Source organism: Dermacentor variabilis, chromosome 1, assembly GCF_050947875.1.
Source record: "Dermacentor variabilis isolate Ectoservices chromosome 1, ASM5094787v1, whole genome shotgun sequence".
NCBI classification, from domain to species: domain Eukaryota; kingdom Metazoa; phylum Arthropoda; class Arachnida; order Ixodida; family Ixodidae; genus Dermacentor; species Dermacentor variabilis.
The window spans coordinates 115907637-115928506 of NC_134568.1; the positions used below are offsets into that span (position 1 = coordinate 115907637).

At 45.3% G+C, this 20870-nt stretch overlaps 1 protein-coding gene across 1 annotated transcript in view; it reads right to left on the reverse strand.

Moving 5' to 3' along the window:
* LOC142571851 (cytochrome P450 4V2-like) overlaps positions 1-15685 on the reverse strand; it is a 52996-nt gene extending 37311 nt beyond the window's left edge. The window contains exons 1-2 of the mRNA XM_075680513.1: positions 15570-15685; positions 11221-11306 (exon numbers count right to left, since the gene is read on the reverse strand). Of these exons, the coding sequence (XP_075536628.1) occupies positions 11221-11306; positions 15570-15680 (197 nt within the window). The 5' untranslated portion in view covers positions 15681-15685. The remainder of the gene's footprint in view (positions 1-11220; positions 11307-15569) is intronic.
* Positions 15686-20870: the final 5185 nt, after the last annotated feature.

Below are 20870 nucleotides of genomic sequence, written 5' to 3' on the forward strand. Positions count from 1 at the left end.
GCTTAATTAGACAATCATTTATTATTAATTAAATAACTTCTGATATTCACTTCTCAAATGTTTTGTGTTCCTCAGCAGTTGCCCAATCAGAGCAAAAATGTCCATCAAAAGTAGGCCATCACGAAAAATTCCCGATTTATCTTTCTGTTGCTCTATACGTGCTATATAAAAGATTTTTTTTAAAATCCTGACAGAAGCTCGCAAAAGCTCGTGAAAAGTAACGCACGAGTAGTCATGTGACTCTTTTTTGTGTTTTGCGGGCTTTCTTTAAGGCTTGAAAAAGCACTTTTATGTAGCACGTATTGAGAACCAGAAAGATGGATCGGGGAATTTTTCGTGATGGCCCACAATTTTCTGGTTGACAAATCATATGCTCCGATTGTACTATTTGCGAAGTTAACTAATTATTAATACCTTTTTATGTACATAGGCAAAATACCAAAATACAGTCTGCCTAGCTTCAAGCAACGCTTAAAAAAAGAAAAACGGGCAAGCTCGCACTCGGTCGCGCGAGGTTTGCAACAGCGAAGCTGGTCCATTAGGGCCACCTCGTTCAAACGCGGTAGTCCCGTCGGCTTGGATGGATACTTGCCGCCGTTTGTCAAGCTGAACTGCGGCACCTTCCCGCGTAAGACCGTCTCTCGACAGGTCCTACGCAGCCGCATTTCGTCGTGGTCGGTGGCCTCCGCAAAGATGTCTCGCAGCACACACATGCATTGCGTTGTTCACGTTTCTCGACAGACCGAACCGTGTTGATCGTCGATAGGTTCGAGTCAAACGACAGTCGATTGCACACTCGGCAGGAATGTCCAAACTCCAACGAGGGGAACTCATGTTGAAACCGAGCGTTGGCAGCCCCGGTTGAAGCGCGACCTCGCCGTCGCTCGTACACGGCCTCCCGCCCTGTTGTGTCTTGGCGTAATCGTCGATGTTTCGCAGCGATCCTGGCTCTCTCTCGACTGGCGTATTCTGGGTCTTCACGTAGTCACCGCCTCTTGGCTTCGGCCTCTCTGGCCAAATAGGTTGGATCGGCCCGTCGTTGCCGTTGTTTCTTCCGCATCGCAGCAAGTCTAGCTTCGCGATGCGCCGCCTCTTCATCAGCAGTACGAGCTTTCCTAGGCCGCCCTAAGGCGTTAACTGACCGAGCGTCGCCGAGCACAGGCTTTCATATCCTTTTCAATGTCAAGCGCATGCGCATTCCTAACCGTTATCACGGCGCATGCGCAGATCACGGCGCCGCGGCGAAACCGGTGTGCGCAGTGTCTCCGTCGGTGGGCGTCGGTGGAGTTTTGTGATACGAGTTCCATTTTGCGCCGAGCAAGAACGGCTTCGCTATTAAAAATATTACCTTGGTTTAGCCCAGCTACGTGGCACTCGCATATTTTTAAATTTTGGCAGACGTTACGTGGGCCACCCTGTATATGACCCACAACGAGCTTCAGACAAGATCCTTCAAATAACAACGCAAACATTGAGCACAACTTGTTATCGAACGTAAAATCACCATGCTATTACACTTATGACTCTTACTGGGATATTGAGACTTCGCATACGGCAAGATCTACAGTCACTAAAGATATATGATTACATAAATACTACTTCAAATCAACCAACCATTAATAAATGTTTATTGTTTGCAAAAGATGTTACACAAGGGGCTCAACACACAAAAGGATGTTCCCTAAGGGCTGCAAAGGGACCTCCTATTTTGGAGTGCATGGAGAGATGTGTTACGCAGCAACAGCGATACAATTATTACGCTAGCAGTAAACATGAAATAGCAATGTCCACTTTTTATTAAAAACAGCAATCAAACACAAAAAAAATTGACCGCCCTTCCACTACTGTGAAGAGGGGTGCAAGCGAAGCTCGGGATCCGTGGCTCTTTGTTGGCGTAACGCCTCAGCTTTGCGCTCCCTCATGGCGAGGTCGGCACGTTGACGATGAGCCCTTTCTCGAGCGAGTGCCGAGCGGCGTTCATCAAACGCCGCCTGTTCTACACTCACAAATATCCAAACAGGCTTTTTTTTTTCTATTGAAGGTGTTCGTTATAAAGGGGCTGCTTACTATCCTGTTGAACTCTAAGGCAAACGTGTCTTCGGTAGAGCATGCACGTGCTGTACCAATGCTCGCGAGCAGTGTGGCCTGCCTAGGTGGTCTCTCGCCATTTTGCACGCACGCTCTCGACTCCGCTGCTGCTTTGCTCACCGCTCACGCCGACTGGAGTCCAAAACCTTGGATGTTAAGATTCGCCTGTAAGAGTGGAACGCAATAGCATTCCAAGATCTCTGACTGCTGCTCACGGTTCCCGGCAACTGCAGCTTATGTAACCGTAGTATTTACTGGGAAACGCCGGCGGCGAACGCTATGCACGAAGGCGAGCTTTCTAGTGAAAAAGTGGCCTCTTACGTGGGCCGCGATGCTGTAGGGGGGCCTAAGGTGCGGCGGAGGCGAGCGCCATCTAAAGGTGTTTGCAAGGAACCGGGCGCACCGTTTTATGGCCTCTGAGCTTTACGCGCGCTGGCGCACTCAAATATGAGTGGCCATAACTGCTCTATGAATGGTAGAAATTATGGAAAAGACGCTCGTGCTTGGGTTTCCGCGTAACAGAATAATGTCTCGTGGTATCTTCAAATTACAATCCGACGCTATCCTGTCTGTAGATTGTGTTTAGGTTGTATTTTACTATTTTTCTGTTGCATGCAAGTTTGAGGAATTCAATTAGTTCAGTAACGTCTCTGCGCAACGCAGAGGACCTGGTTGGTTGTTTACCGGAATGATTTTTCGCCAAGCGACGTCCGACGGAGAAATCGGATTTTTTGCGACATGGAGCCCTTAAAGCTATCGCGTTTAAGTGGCGCCGGCACCGTGGAATGGTGGCAGTGATGAGCGGCGGGAGGCGGCACGGCCTTCGTCAAATGTGACACCACTGTCATAGACGTAGTCTCGCTCGTATGTAGGCACCCTAGGCCGATTAGTGCGTCTCCGTGAAACGGAATCTGAGAAAATCCAGATTTTTCGCCCTAGTCGAAAAAAAAAACTCGCACAGCGGAGTAGGGGGAGACCCGGCTCACCAGCCTCAAACCTTATGACCAGCATGAGCAGGGTGAACAGGGCAAGGCAGGCCACCAGACCACAAGGCTTCCTGAACTGAGGAGGCCACCCGCAAGGAAGGCAATAACACAACTTCGTCTGCTCTGAATAAAGTTCAGTCACCATCATCCTGCGAACTCCGCCTCTGTGTCCTCGCAGCGAAGCATCTGGAAGTCTTCAGATTCACATGAATTTTTCTGCAATCCACGCATATTCGTAGACTGGCATCTTTCATTTTGATTATAAGTAACGGACTTCCCCAGTCCACTCGTTCCTTTAACTTGGCTATGATGCCTGCTTTAAGCAACCAATTGAGTGATGCCCGAAGTGATTTCAGCAGAACCAGAGGCACGCATCTAGTCATATAGACGGTATGTATGGCGTTTTCTCGGAATATCCTGCTGTGCAGCTATTGAAGGCATATCCGGTGCCGGTGAAGACGTCCTTGCATTGCTGCATGAATTGGGCAGTCGCATTTCCTGCCATCGTATCGACCAACTGGATGAAGAGTCCCAAGCAATCGCTCTGTTCGAGATAAATACTCACTTGTTCCTTTTATAGGAAAAACGAGTCAAAATCGGTTGCTGCCTCGCCATCATTTTGGAAACTCCGAAGTGCATGACGATTCCTCCCCCATATGAGGGTAGCATAGAGTTTATCTCTCTTATTTGTGCCGCCGGCCGAAGGATGGCGCACATACTGAGCGGCAACAGGTTGACTTGTGTACTGATGTGCACCTTCAGGTTAAGGTACTTGTTGCCGACTCACGTCTTCGCTACCAAGTCACGATGGCGTACGACGCTCTGTACTGATACGTCAAGAATTGTGAAGTCTTGGTCAGTGCTGATTTCGACCAATTGCCTGTTGCTCTTGTAACTTATGGCAAAATGGCTCCTGTCTCGCATCTTCGGCAGGTACGACCATACGCCGGGAAGTTCCTCCGGCCATGCTCATGAAGACTCCTACGATATCAAAACACTGTCGGTGGATCAGTTTCCTTAGGACTTGCTTATAGAAGTTCCAACTGCCACTGTTCGCGTGCCCAGAGTTGATATTGCGCAGCCGATAAATCGGCTGCCTTGTACATATGCTCTGCTCTTGCCAGTGTCAAATTATTGTCCGGAAGCAGGTTCTTGCGCACTTTGTCGTCGCTTGTTCCAAATACAATTTGGTCATGGATTATTGAATCTACCTAACACTGGAGTTGCATGATCGTGCCATCTGCGTTAGGTCCCACACGAAAGGTTGGAAAGACATACCTTGTGCTCGGACAGGTTGATTATATAGGTACCACTCGTCTACTTCATTCACCTACGCTACGCAGTACTCATCCCATTTTTTTTTTCATTACGGTAGCAAAGTCCTTTTTCTGCTCGTCTTGGGTAAACGTGAAGTTGGTCGTAAAGTACATTGTCACCAGCCAGGCTGAGCAGGATGCCAGTTTACGTTTCTTCATCGCGGGGCTTGTCTCTCAGTGCCGAGTTTGTTAGAAGAGCTGAAACTTTTGCTGAAAACAATTATATTGTTTAGTGACGTCACCCTTCAGGTGTCGCGGCTCGCGGAGCTTTCACAAATTCTATACTGGCTCCTTTTGGGGCGACTGAATGACGACGGTCGTTGAATCCCACTTCTGACAACATGGGCGCTATATAACGTAAAGCGATTCCAAAATGTTTTTATTCCAATCTCCTGACGTCAAATTTGCGTGACCACCGATGCAAGCATCAGGCGGTCACCCGCAGGGTTGTCTGAACAGACCAAACAAAAGTTCTCCGCGTTCATAGGAGGCACTTTTGTCTGCTTAAAAAACGAATAACATTGCCTACACTGAGCTATTTGTCTTATCTAATTGGCTGACAAGAGCCGAAGAGCACGCTCAAGTAGAGAGGGATTCGATGGGGCCGAGCCACTGCACTGAAAATCGATAACCGGATGAAGAGGGCGGTGGCGGCTTCTGCGATTGTTCTGCTTGCCATTACTTAGCTGGCGGTGGCTGGTCGAAAATCGCAGCGGCATGCAACGGGAGCTTAAGAATGCCGCTAAAACGAATCCTCCGCAAAGAAGAGTTGGCAGTACGACGTCTTACACGTGCAGAAAGTGTTAGAAAACGTTACACGGACACGCAAAAAGTTTTATTATAGGCAAATAAATCCATGCTCTCTGGCAGGTGTGAGTAGCCAGTGCCTGAGTGATCGGCGGCAGCCATCTTTTATTCCTTTCGGAATGGCGCAACCTGCGGCTATTCAGAAAAAATTTCACTTTTGCCCTGCATAGTAATGCATGTTCAACGTGTACACGTCAATTTGACGCGGTAAGCTTTTGCGGTTTTGTGACGTCGCGTGGCAGGCATGTGAAGTGGGTGCAGCCCGAACACTTTTTATCAATAGCCGAGGGCTAATGGCGAAAAGCATCGAATAGGAAATAACTATTTTTCATTTGTTCAGTCTAATCATACATAATCAGTGTGTTCACGTCATATCAGATGGGGAGATATCGTGGTTTTCGTGACGTCGCGTGACAGACAGGTGAAGTGGGGGTGGTCCAATCGCGGAGGACTGACTGTAGAATTTCAATAGAAAGGTTTGGAATAGTTTTACATTATAGCGCCCCATGTGTCGTACCGTTCAACCAGACAGTGCCATGCAAGCCAATAGAGCCAAGTGCAAGCCGATGAATGCCGTCGTGGTTTATTCATGTGCCTTATTCGCTGTCCTATGTATACAGGAGAGTTAGGAGAGGGCAACATGCTTGAGGGGATTTCTAGGTGCACGTGTGTTGAAGCAGCTGTCAGCCGCGCGAGTACGGTGATAGCGGTCAGTTCGAAACTGTGCATCCGATGCGCTCGGCTTTATCAAGCTCGATACACAAGCCTTTTCACACGCTAAACTGTAACCCTTGACGGGGTATTCAGAAGGTATAACTTCCTTGCAGTCTGACTGTGCTACGGCGTAGCTTTTTATAGATCAGTGCCAATGTTTTATCTCGAGCTTCAAGCCTCCACGGTGCTTTGAAGAGGTACGTGCTGCATGGAATGCTGGACAAACAATACGTTTGCAATCTAATTTACTCTCGTTCCATAAGGGATCGCGTACAGTCCTATTCGTTCAGAACCATTAAAGGGAAGCGCAAAGTACGGTGACTTGCACACATGCCTCAATTGTCCATGTCATCGTCCTTATATAACCTACCCAAGAACGCTGACACGAAAACCCGAGATGCGCAGAGGGATTTCGCACTAGTAACAATTTATTATTTCATACTTGAAGCTCCTCTGTCATATATGCAGTCAAGAAACAGAAGAAACAAAACGTGCGGAGTAACGCAGCGAACTATATAACGAAGTAATGCACGTGAGACGATACAACAAGAATACCAGGCGCACATAATCCTACGCAATAACCTTTAGATAAAGAATGTAACTATATCACTTTTCTTAAAACCACCGACGGAGCAACAACTGGCGTGCAGTCACACAGCTATATAGGAGACTAATGAAAAGGTAAATATAAAGAAAACACAAATACAAACGTTTCTAATACATTTCTGTCTCTCCGTACCACTGTACACCAGTTCCTTCGCCCTGTCAAGCTTGAGGTGACCACCCCAATTTTGACAGTGCTCAGCTAGGCTTCCCAATATTGGTGTCTTGCATAACATATTCTCATGCTGTTCGAGTATTTTTCAAGCATTTATTGCGTTGTCTTACGTATTATTTGCCGCAAAGAAGCGGCATTTCTCAAATAACTTTTCCCACGCAATATAGGCGCTTTATCGAGGCTTGACTCACATGAGTCGAGTTCAGGTTATTTTTAAAAGTAATTTTCTGAAAGGTTAAGCGAAGTTAGGAATACAACTTCTAATTCATTTCTTTTTCCTAGATTTGTCGAGGCCATTTGATACCCTCTGTAGATACGGTATAACTGTCGCCTTTCTGCACTTTTTATCTGTCTTAGCTGTTTTGTGCTGGCCACAAAGGGCTGACAGCAATTAAACAGCAGATAATTAAAGTCCTTTAATTACTGCACCTAATTAGTTTTTTTTCAAGCGCGCTTCTATACTCTCAGCTGTCATGCGCTCGCACGATTTTATAATTGCGTGGCTGATGCCTCATGGCATGATTCCTTTTTGCAGCGCATGCTTGAATAAGAGACTAAGGCAACATGATAATGCATTACGCAATACAACAGTTTCAGGCAACGCAGTTGCACACGTTTAAATAAGAACGAATGTCACGCGGTCTTCAACAGGATGAAGAAACTGCCTTACGATGGTACGCACAGAAAAATTTGAGAAATAACAGAAGTGCTTCTCTGAAGTGGACCGCATATACGTTAGTGCTTCTTCGGCGGAGTTAGGAGCAGAAGTAGTCAGATGCCTAAAGGAAGTCTTGTGATTATTATTATTATTATTATTATTATTATTATTATTATTATTATTATTATTATTATTATTATGTGCTCCATGTCTTCATGGTATGTGTTTAACTTGGCTTCAAGTGTATGGCTTTGCTAATGCCATGTGTTTGGTTGCATCACTGCGCACATTTTCTTTCTTTTGTTTCTTGACAGTATACGTGTACGACAAGGGTCAAGTGAAATATTAGAGTTCCAAGCAAGGAGGTCCGTGTTCGTTTCTTTCAATGCTGAAAACAGCGCCAAAAATACTGGTAAGAGAAAACGAGAAAGTCAGAAAATGATAAATGAAAGGCAGGAAGGTTAACCACAACTCAGCCCAGTTGGCTCTCTGCAATGGCCGATGGACAAATTGAAAGAAAATATTAAGAGAAGGAGAGATAGTCAAGTGTGCATCCGCACTGAAGTCGCCGATGTAGTGTCAATTCTCAGTTCCTGTGTCACAGACGGTCACAAAGTTCAGTTGCCTTCAGGAATCGCAGCAGTGCTTGCGTTGCCTTCTAAAAGGGACGTTCCGAAAGTAAGTTTCGCCATTTACTTTCACGCGAAAACTGTGTTGCCAAAAAAGGAATTTCGCCATGGCATCATAAACTATACATTTTGCACTATTTTTCCACATAGTCATTTTGAGTCACATTGAGTTTGAGTCACATTCAGACATTTGCCGCAGCAGTGCAATCAGTTTGAAGAAACAACTCTGCTAAAACTCTGCTAAAACTCAGAGGAATGACGCGCATGCGTCATTCCTCCTCCGCTGACGCTCCTTCCGTCGTTGAACCAGCAACGGGAGTGGCTTCTTTGGCAATTGTTTGTTTCTCCTGGTGTACCACCTTCTCATTAAGAACAATGACGAAACTTGCTTTCGAAGCGCTCCTCGTAGTGGGCGAGACCACAGCCCCAAGATCTTGTCCAATGAGAAAGATCTTCCGTCTAGCTGGTTTAGAGCGGTGTTGAAGGCAAACCTTGGACATGCACTAACACAGAAGGCGTTCTGAAGTTTCTTCGCTACCATAGACATTGGACTCAGCGGTGAGGTTCATACCAATTAAGAATCAATCACGTGAATCATTAATATTCATGGACGAGTGAGGAGGAGATACAGGTACTTGTGTTCCTCTGCCCCTTAGCTGAGCAGCATGACTTTAAAGGAACCAAATAACCTCCCTGGTAGTAGTTTCACAATCCCTTTGCTATTGCAATGCCTCACACCTCACGTCGATATTTGACTGGTGAAATTTTCAGTGTCTCTTAAAAATGCTCAGTATAGGTTCATCACAGGCCGCCGACGCTCACACAGGGCTGCGATTTTGTAGCGATGCCATTTCCGATGCTAATGCTTCTGGGCACTTTTCGCGTTCGTCAGTGGTCAACAGACGCACCGCCTCGGACGGAGCGTTGAACGCAGCCACTCACAAACGCGAAAAGTGCCGAAACGCATTATCGGGAAAAGGCATCGCCCCAAATTGCAGCTAGGATGAGGTGGGTTTAGTAATAGCTGGCATAGGAGCAGCCGAAATTTAGCGAGATGATGGTGCGAGGAGGCGAGCTACAATCAGGGAGGCTTTGCCTTACTGCTTTCACCAACACCTGGAAGCGACATTCCTGTTCTGTGTCATTCTTGAATGTACATCACCTTGAGGTCACAAACCAGGCCTTTCTTTTCTAACTCCCCCTTTCTTCATTCTTTCTTGCTACATGACGTATTTCCGGTGGCGACAGATATGAAAGAAATGAGCGCTACAAAAGATAACACACAGTGCAATGGAAGACAAAGACAAGCGCTTATCTTCCCTTCCACTATGTACTGTCTTTTGGTGTGCTAATTTCCCTCATCAGCAATCCAAGACCAACTAGACCAAGAATTAACCCTTCCGTATGTGGTTTCGCGCGCGTTGCGTTTCACAGGAATCCCAGAGTTGACGTTGCTGTGACTATTTGCGCGCTGCAGGCAGCACCTGTGACGTGATAAGCGATGCATTTGACGTCACAGTTGCTAGCGAGGAGACTAGCCGCTCTGTGAATGAGGGCACGCAGGTATTCGTTAGAATTTTCAGCTGTTTTTGAGGGGCACATATGTGTAATATATTGCCTGCACGGTCGTTATACAACGTGGTCGACGCATATGATGCTTGTTTGCAATGGCCAATTCTTGCGCCCCTCACACGCATTGGCCAATGCAAACAAGCCCAGTGCGTTGGCCACTGGGATGAGGAGCTGTCCTTTCTTTCTATCTTGTTTTTAGGAGGGGATGCATTGGCGACAAACAACAGAACAAACGTATTGAATTGCTCAGCAGCACCACTTCACGCTGTCCCAAAGTGCTTCCAGGGACGCCAGCAATGAATTTAACGAGGCAAAAGAGCGGCTGCTTGAACTGGAGGCTCTGCGGGGTGTTTCGATGTCTCGCCTACAATCATAAGAACTTCACGCGCCCGTCCTCTTATTCACAGCTCAGTTTAGGCAGGGTTGCTAGAACGGGCACCAACCAATAACGGCATCGAACTTGTTGTTAGGGTATAGCGTCAGCTAACAAGGACAAACAACGGGTGGAACGAAAAGGTTTTTTAATTCTACCACTGCTTTTTCTTGGTAATGGGTTCCAGTATTCGGATAACGTATGACAACGCTCTTGTGCACCTTTTCACTCTTTTCGTTATCTGTAATTCCCTATGGGCTTCCAAAATATTCCTCTCGTAGCCTTAAGGGACTATTACTGTTTTTCTCGGAGGCTCGAAGGTTCGCCGTACCTGTTTCTGAAAGCGCTTCTCCCACTAGCTTTATTAGTAAAGCGCAATTTTCGAAACGCTATAACAACCCACAAGGCTATTGAGTCAGCACACTACAGGGTGTTTTTTCAGCTGCATCAAATATCTAAAAATTGCTCGTGGCAGTTGGCACAATTCAAAGCCTTAATCTAAATTACTTGATGAGGGGGCCATTATTTCTACTAGAAATGAAATTGCTCAATTGAATAATTAACATACTTACACTACCGAACATTTAATTAAGTTCATTACGGCACATATTTCAATCTACGAATTGTAGCCGGTGAGTTTGCAAGGCGTATCCACTTGGAACGGAGACGCATGACTTCACCAGTTTGGAGAGATCGATTTTCAAAGCGTCAACAAAATTTATTGGCGTTCCACTTACTTTGCTGCTTCAATGCGTAAAACAGCGCTTTTTTTAAGTGGAAAAACAGGGCATTTTTTTTTACCGCAACTTTGATGGTGAATATCGCGAAACCAGTGCCATCCCCAGAATTCACTCCAATTCAATATGTTTTCCAAATTCACTAGCTACAATTCATAGATTGAAATATGTGCCGTAAAGAAATTAATTAAAATGTTAATTTATGTAATTCTCATAATTATTCAATTAGCCATTTATCATAGCTTATTGAAATAATGACCGCCTCATCGAGTAATTTAGTTCAACGATTAGAAATTGACAATATGCCACAGGGAATTAAAAAAAAGGTGCAGCTAAAGAAAGAACGCACCCTATATGTAGCGGTAGTGCGGTGCTGATTATGTACATTCACACTTGCCCTTTTTCATTGTTTTAGTTACTATTTATTATTTTTTTACTGATAAATCAACCACGGTAAAGTAAAAAAAAAGAATGAAATCTGGCCCGCGCAACTTCGCTGACGTACAAATTGTTCCGCTGATGTTGGAAACAGCAGTTCATAAATTGGGACCAAATTTCTCACCTGGTCAACAATCCTTCGCCGAGTACAGGGCCGAGAAATTGGTAATGCCCAGTCTTGGAGATGTTCACGGTGCTCGACAATAGGGGCTTTATGAAAAGCAGACGAAAACAATAAACGAAAATAGTAAATACAGATTTGCTTGCAAGTGTGTTTCTTCGTATTCGAGGACTCTACACAAGAGAAAGCCAACATTCAAGGCTCAACTGCTTCTGTTTCATATCGGACTATCCATTTCGAGTATTTGGTATCAAGTTTCGTTGAAGATTCAGTTACGCAGAATACATGCGTGGAGGAAAAATCATGCATTTTATGTATATTTATTGGCTGTTTGAAGTTACTCCTGTCATTGTATGTCACTAGCGAGGAACATCATGATATTCGTCTCGGCTTTGAGTGAAACATGATGGGCTGTTGAAATTTTGATTGCTCAGAGGAGCACTAATAAACTGAATGAGCACGTTGAGCATTTTTTCGCACGAGATGGCTTGAGCTAAGCAGGGTTACTTGATAATGAGATTAATTTATAACCAAATACTGACAACGACAATAATAATAATGATAAGCAGAAAAGGAAGAACAATAATGTTGTTGTTGTTGTTGTTGTTGTTGTTGTCGATGATGATGATGATGTGGATGTTAAATTTTATGCGGTTGTCACATGGCGCATTTTCGATCGCGATCAAACCCAATCGGGATCGAGTTTCTCTGTCGCGATTGGCTCCTGTGCGCAAGATGCGAGAGGGAGGCAATCGCGGTAGAGAAACTTTATGCGAATGTGGCTCGATCACGATCGAAAGTGGCCGTGTGACACCGGTGTTACATTGTTACGCCCCCCCCTCCTCTGCCTCTCCACCTCAAATTGCTTGCATGCCACACATGCATACGCAAGTATGGGGTAAATTTCCTTTTATTTTCTGTCACTGGAATGATCACAAAAATTTCATTATTGCATTGTTTTGCTCCTGTGAAAGCAGCAGGATTGGACGGTCTTGAAAACAGTAAGGCGTGTGTTGGAGGCCATGAATGAGGGGAAGTCTTCATAAGATTGTTCAAATGCTAGGACGCTTCGAAAGAGCCAGCAAGCGCTAGCGTCGCCTACCGTTCTTGCTAAGTTATCGTACGCATAGGCTGAACACTCCCTACAAGTCTCTGCGCCTTGCTCCTCCCTACATTTATCCCGGCGTGGTAAGTTTTCGTGGAAATCATACTGAAAGCTTGAAATGTCCCGATGGTATTAGCACCATTGAGTCTGGCAAAAAAATTATGATAATAAGTAATTAAATCACTTGTGGATTGATAGTTATTCTACAAGATGCCTACAGCCCATTATTACGTAATAGTGATATATCTTGGCTAAGGAATATTTTGCTGTATTGCTTCTAAACTGACTATTCTCCCACCCCGTCACACCGATCCCTGTATTTCCGGTGTCGCAGATATACGCCGACTATGGATGCGAATACATTCAGAGTTGCCGCACTAGGAGAGAAAAAGAGGGGGAAATAAAATATATTAGTCCCAAGCGGAGACCCTATAGTCCGGTCCTCCTGGTAGGCAGCACAAAAGGTCGTTAGAATAACGGTTGCAGGTACTTCATAGTGATGCTCGAGTTGTAGTATAATCAGCACTGTTCTAGAGATTAATATGCTTGCATGTTTATCTGAAATTCTATTTTTCATGGGCTCATAAATTTTTTTGCTTCATATCACTTCCCTGCATCGAGATTAGTTTCGCTCTTGTGCCTCGCACCAACCGCAGCAACAAGCTTAGTGTCCAGGGCAAAGGAAACAAATAGAACAACCAAGCAAACACACAATAATAGTATGGTAGGTGCTACCGGAAGCTTCAGTAATTTGTTGCGGGGCGGTAGAAATGATTGCCGGGTTAACATGGCCCTAATAATAAGGCACCGTCCAAAGCTCGAGAAAAAAATTGACCGTTAAGATAGACAAAACGAGTTCCCGTAGTACTATCTCAACGTAAGTACTTCCCATGTGTGTCGAATTAAACTTCAGACGCTCTGTCCAACTGTCTTCACAACTAGCATTACGAACAAAAATATAAAAGGTATATTTACCACAAGAATGGCATTTTGTAGCGTCTTTGCTTCAGCTTGAATCACGCTTCGTCGTCTTTATTTTTTACCCAGTGTTCTTCACGTAGGCTTCCTATGAACATGTACTGTATTTCTTATTTCTTTTCAGGCCGTTCACAAAAGACACCTAATAACATTTCAGTGATTGCCTAGCCACCATAGCATCCATGGAAATTATCAAGCGGACGCAGGCACCCGCTAACTATGGACAGCTGGGCTAGTTGGTTATGATTAGCATTATTAGCACCCGATCTGCCCATGATGGTGTCCGCTGTGCTGCCATCCCTCTTTTGAGAGCCGACACAGCGGGAAACCTGACAGTGGATCAGAGGAATAGATCCGAATCTACAAGCGCGCTCGTCTTCGTGACCTGAAACCTAATTTACAACTTCGTATACTGTCTGGCTTCTCACGACGTGACTGCATCCTTCTAACCCGTCTAATGGCTTGGAGTAGCATATTGAAATTCGTCCTCGTTTATCATTCGAATGGCCAACAGCCCGCTTTGTGAGTTGTGCGAATGCAGCAAAATGGCCACCCACCTTCTTTGCAAGTGCCCTCACTTCAACCAGGAAAAGGCAACGTTCGCCTCCGTATTAAACTCCAGCTGTACAAGCTCCCACTCGCATAAAACAAAATTATTGGACACTGGCCTACACGGACACCAGCGCTAGTTGCTATAATGGAACTGCTGCGTTGCCTTTAGAAAACCCGGATTGTGTGATAAATTGTGAGTGGGCACTTTCTCAGTGAGACATCGACACTGTGTATGACTAAGTGGCGCCTTTGCAGACAGTTCTGTATTGTTTTTCATTTTCGTTCCTTCCTTTTCGCTCATATTTCGCACCATTTCTCTCTTCCCCAGTAAAGGGTAGCCAACCGGCGATATCCTCTGGGTAATCCCCCTATTTCCTTCACTTTCATTTCTCTCTCTCTCTCTCTCTCTCTCTCTTCAGGCCGCTGTAAGAGTCACAGTATACATCTTCAAGCCCTACAGCAGGGCTACTGCAACACTCCTATTGTTACGAAGGCAAAGGCAGCCACGGCAACCGTCTCTCTCAAACATTTGTGCTCTCAAGTAACGAAAGTTTTACATCAGCCTCAGTTGCACTATCCAAGACGACAGGTTCAGTCACACATGCAGGGTCCATGAAACTTTTTACGAGGAATGCACGCGAGTGACGGCTATGCACGCGAGTGCATAGCCGTCACTACCGTCCGCGGGGTCTGAGGGGCGATAACCGGGCACCGGCGCTATTGGCTGAGTCATGAATCTGCGCTGTCAAAACCAGACGCCCATCTTGGGGCCGCGTCCATATTGCGAAAGAGGTAAGAGGTGGTTCCCGCCCATGCTGGCACAATGCCAGGCGAGGGCAATTACCATAGACGCAGCACACGCAAGCTGTTCCCGTGGAAAGCTGCGTCAGTGAGCACCGGTGACCAGGGATGAATGACATCGCTCGCGAAACCTACGACTCACTTTCTTCGCAAGATGGCCAAGGCCAGAAAAAAAATGCCTAAATTATGCGACACCCGTTTGTGCCCTCATCCACAGCACCGGTGGTGACCAGCAAACGACCTTGATGGCATAGATGGCTACGTGTTCGCCCATTGCTATTAATTGATGCGTGCGTTGTATTGATAAGTGTTACTGTATCTCCCTTTGAACGAGCTCCTGAAGCGTGTGGCCTACATAAGTTAATATAAACAAGATGAGAACTAACGAACACCCTGCCGCTTTCGTCGAGCCTATAATCGAGATCAGAAGCTCGATCTCGTGACACCAGCCTTCTAACGGCTGCGCTGTGAGCTTGTGCACCATTCTCCTTATGCATTAGAATGAACTGCTGTTCGCGAAACGCGTGCCGCCTCTCGAAGAAAGAACGAGTGTTGAAGACGAAAATGAGATGTGAACTAACTCTGAGCTTGTCAATGAACACACGAGTGAGCGAGAAAGACAGTGATGATTGTACTGCTACTGGTGATTACAGGAGGAGAAGTAGTCATGCAAGATATTTCAAAAGAACGTTTCAGTATGCCGTCGTAGTTAGACATGTCATGGCGCCTATGGGCATCACCAGCGCTCGTTGAAGGTGTAATGAGAAGCATTTTACGCCTGGTGAAGCTTTAGTATACGGAATCGGCAATCAATGCGCTAAAATGTAGTCACTGTGCTGAAAACATCCGCGTGGTGACAAGGGTGAACTTCCCATGCCACGTGCTGCCTAAAGGTTGCCCGGCGAAAGCCGCGTACCTCTATAGTGTGGGCGGCGTGTAGCACAACAAACGGCTGCATCCCGATCCAGAAATGAAAGATGCCCTCTTGGCTTGTGAGCTCCGCGAATCCGTTGAAGCCCTCGTACATGACTGCAAGGAAAAAACCATAGCGGGATGAATGACATATCTGCCCCTAACATACGGCACACAGGAGAGTTATCGTCTGAACGGCACGAAAAAGACGAGCAGCACGCACGAGACTGCTAGGGTACGAATCCTGCAAAGCGCCCATCCCTCCTACGTTCTAGACACCGACAAGTACACGCATGCTCATTATTTTTCGGTTCCTATATACGAAAGCTGCCTTTCTTCAATTACAGGCCTCTTCAAGGGGCAGGCTATGAAGCCCTTTTCATCCTTATAATGGAGAATGCAGTGTACCCAAGGTAGCATGTAAATATTTTTCGAGTAGATTACCACGAGTCATTCATTATGTGCGAAAGAAATATTATAAAACTATTATAAACTATTTAAAATTGTATAAACTATTATTGGATGCCTATTTCGTCCAGGGACTGCGAGAGTGAATAATGAAATGTGTGACCCGTTAGCAATAGCCCATAGTCGTAAGGTCGGTCAGCTCTTGACAGTCCTGAGTACACACTAAACCTTTTTACACCCTTATGGGTGTTAAGAGGGGTGCTCTCGGCATTTACACCCACGGCCACACCCTTTTAGCACCCTTTTCTGTCAGAACACCCTATCACAAGGGTGTATACAACACATAAGGTGCGACTTTGCTAGAAGAAGGGTGTTAAATCAACGACTGAAGGGTGTTGAACGCATTGATCATCATCATCAGCAGCAGCAGCAGCCTAGTTACGCCCACTGCAGGGCAAAGGCCTCTCCCATACTTCTCCAACTACCCCGGTCATGTACTAATTGTGGCCATGTTGTCCCTGCAAACGTCTTAATTTCATCCGCCCACCTAACTTTCTGCCGCCCCCTGCTACGCTTCCCTTCCCTTGAAATCCAGTCCGTAACCCTTAATGACCTTTGGTTATCTTCCCTCCTCATTACATGTCCTGCCCATGCCCATTTCTTTTTCTTGATTTCAACTAAGATGTCGTTTACCCGCGTTTGTTGCCTCACCCAATCTGCTCTTTTCTTATCCCTTAACGTTACACCCATCATTCTTCTTTCCATAGCTCGTTGCGTCGTCCTCAATTTCAGCAGAACCCTTTTCGTAAGCCTCCAGGTTTCTGCCCCATATGTGAGTACTGGTAACACACAGCTGTTATACACTTTCCTTTTGAGGGATAGTGGCAACCTGCTGTTCATGATTTGAGAATGCCTGCCAAACGCACCGCAGCCCATTCTTATTCTTCTGGTTATTTCAGTCTCATGATCCGGATCCGTGGTCACTACCTGCCCTAAGTAGATGTATTCCCTTACCACTTCCAGTGCTTCGCTACCTATCGTAAACTGCTGTTCTCTTCCGAGACTGTTAAACAATACTTTAGTTTTGTGCAGATTAATTTTCAGACCCACCCTTCTGCTTTGCCTCTCCAGGTCAGTGAGCATGCATTGCAATTGGTCTCCTGAGTTACTAAGCAAGGCAATATCATCAGCGAATCGCAAGTTGCTAAGGTATTCTCCATCAACTTTTATCCCCAATTCTTCCCACTCCAGGCCTCTGAATACCTCCTGTAAACATGCTGTGAATAGCATTGGAGATATCGTATCTCCCTGTCTGACGCCTTTCTTTATAGGGATTTTGTTGCTTTCTTTGTGGAGTACTACGGTGGCTGTGGAGCCGCTATAGATATCTTCCAGTATTTTTAAATATGGCTCATCTACACCCTAATTCTGTAATGCCTCCATGACTGCTGAGGTTTCGACTGAATCAAACGCTTTCTCGTAATCAATGAAAGCTATATATAAGGGTTGGTTATATTCTGCACATTTCTCTATCACTTGATTGACAGTGTGAATATGGTCTATTGTTGAGTAGCCTTTACGGAATCCTGCCTGGTCCTTTGGTTGACAGAAATCTAAGGTGTTCCTGATTCTATTTGCGATTACCTTAGTAAATACTTTGTAGGCAACGGACAGTAAGCTGATCGGTCTATAATTTTTCAAGTCTTTGGCGTCCCCTTTCTTCTGGATTAGGATTATGTTAGCGTTCTTCCAAGATTCCGGTACGCTCGAGGTTGTGAGGCATTGCGTATACAGGGTGGCCAGTTTCTCTAGAACAATCTGACCACCATCCTTCAACAAATCTGCTGTTACCTGATCCTCCCCAGCTGCCTTCCCCCTTTGCATAGCTACTAAGGCTTTCTTTACTTCTTCTGGCGTTACCTGGGGGATTTCGAATTCCTCTAGGCTATTCTCTCTTCCACTATCGTCGTGGGTGCCACTGGTACTGTATAAATCTCTATAGAACTCCTCAGCCACTTGAACTATCTCATCCATATTAGTAACGATAGTGCCGGCTTTGTCTCTTAACGCACACATCTGATTCTTGCTTATTCCTAGTTTCTTCTTCACTGTTTTTAGGCTTCCTCCGTTCCTGAGAGCCTGTTCAATTCTATCCATATTATAGTTTCTGATGTCAGCTGTCTTACGCTTGTTGATTAACTTCGAAATTCTGCCAGTTCTATTCTAGCTGTAGGGTTAGAGGCTTTCATACATTGGTGTTTCTTGATCAGACCTTTCGTCTTCTGCGATAGCTTACTGGTTTCCTGTATAACGGCGTTACCACCGACTTCTATTGCGCACTCCTTAATGATGCCCATGAGATTGTCGTTCATTGCTGCAACACTAAGGTCCTCTTCCTGAGTTAAAGCCGAGTACCTGTTCTGTAGCTTGATCCGGAATTCCTCTAGTTTCCCTCTTACCGCTAACTCATTGATTGGCTTCTTGTGTACCAATTTCTTCCGTTCCCTCCTCAAGTCTAGGCTAATTCGAGTTCTTACCATCCTATGGTCACTGCAGCGTACCTTGCCGAGCACGTCTACATCTTGTATGATGCCAGGGTTCGCGCAGAGTATGAAGTCGATTTCATTACTAGTCTCACCATTCGGGCTCCTCCACGTCCACTTTCGACTAACCCGCTTGCGGAAAAAGGTGTTCATTATCCGCATATTATTCTGTTCTGCAAACTCTACTAATAATTCTCCTCTGCTATTCCTAGAGCCTATGCCATATTCCCCCACTGACTTGTCTCCAGCCTACTTCTTGCCTACCCTGGCATTGAAGTCGCTTATCAGTATAGTGTATTTTGTTTTGACTTTACCCATCGCCGATTCCACGTCTTCATAAAAGCTTTCGACTTCCTGGTCATCATGACTGCATGTAGGGGCATAGACTTGTACCACCTTCAATTTGTACCTCTTATTAAGTTTCACAACAAGACCTGCCACCCTCTCGTTAATGCTATAGAATTCCTGTATGTTACCAGCTATTTCCTTATTAATCAGGAATCCGACTCCTAGTTCTCGTCTCTCTGCTAAGCCCCGGTAACACAGTACATGCCCGCTTTTTAGCACTGTATATGCTTCTTTTGTCCTCCTAACCTCACTGAGCCCTATTATATCCCATTTACTACCCTCTAATTCCTCCAATAACACTGCTAGACTCGCCTCACTAGATAGCGTTCTAACGTTAAACGTTGCCAGGTTCAGATTCCAATGGCGGCCTGTCATGCATAAACCTAAATAACGTGTACACGTCCACGCATTGAGCAAGGTGTGTATGTATTGCATTTTTAATGCGAAAGCATTTTATGGCCTTTCAGGTAGGAAAGATGGCGTTCTCCGCAACAACCATCCATACGGGACCCTGCTCATGCCAATCTTGTCATTTCCCTTGAAAGCATTCAGAACCGCGCCACCCTTTTATTCTCTCAAATTATTCACGTCATTCTAGCGTCACGTCCATGAAAAGAACACTAGGTCAACCTGACCTTTGGTTACGTCGTAGGTACCTTCGTCTCCGTATTTTTCATAGAATATGGTACTTTAACCCTTCTCTTAAAGAAAATATTTTCACCCAACCAAGTTATATCTCGTCTCGCATGGACCATCAACACAAAATTCATGTGCCATTCTTCCTTTTTGCCAAGAACAGCCACTGAATGGAACCGCCTTTCCGCCTCCACAGTCTCAATTTGTGACACCAGTAATTCAACATCGCTGTTCAAAGTGTCTTAGTTTGATTTTCTATTCTTGCCCTGCACTGCAAATATTGTATACTTTCACCCCTTCTTTCTGTTGTATCTACTAGGCCTTGAAAGTATGTATAATAAAGCAATAAAATGTGACGCCATCAGCGTCTTGTATGACGTCAGTAGTGATACAGAAGGTAGTAAATAGAACAATGTTAATTATGAGCAATTATGGGTAAATAATGTGTATTAGGGTGGAATAAATTCGGTTAAGGTTCGTACAAACTGTAGCAAGGTGGATTGCGGCAGATGAAGGTAGAATTGTAAAGGACACGTGACAATGGAGGACGTATCACGGTCACGTGATAATTGCAAGTGCACATCCATGAAGTCATTAAGTTTTCGCATTCCTAAGTGACTGTCGATCTTTTTCTACGATTCTGATGTTACTGGCATGACGGCCACTCCAAAATGTATCATTGAGAAAATGTACGCACTTTCACTTACAATCTAATTATCACTATATTTTGTGCTCACAATTATATTATCATGCAATTAAACACTTCTAAGACAAACTGCAATAGCAGAATGAAAACGCGAGAGCAACTTGCACAATTCTGCACGAATGTTTCGGTGTCCTTAAAAGCCCAACAAAAAGTGGCGAAATTAAAGAAGTTGTGTGGATACATTGCTGAACAAACAGGGACGTGCTAATAGACGAGCCTCTGCTGTACAATGGCATCAACGCACAATTTGCTTGGTGAAGCCATAACGAAGACATTTATAGCGGCGAGATCACGCTGGAAGTTCTCAAATTTGAATCTCCACGTACCTTGCCTAAGTTATTCAGAGTTTTACTAAGCCACTGGTGTGCTTTCTAAGCGCATCCTCGGACACAGTTTGTAAGGCTCAGCCTATATATTAGGGGATGGTGTCGTCAAAGCTGTAATTGCTTATCCACAGCATACGCTCTTACAAACACATTCTTCAGTCGCCTCTTGAATGCTTACGCGTCGCTGTCGCACGACCAAGATGTGAGGGTCTTTATCGAGCCAGGATATCGCTGTAACTACGCTGTGACCTCGCAAGGTTGCTTCGTTCGGACGCAGCAAATAATCTAATCGCATCAGCAGAAGAGCGCCGATCGTCTCGCTCACGGTCCCGATTTGT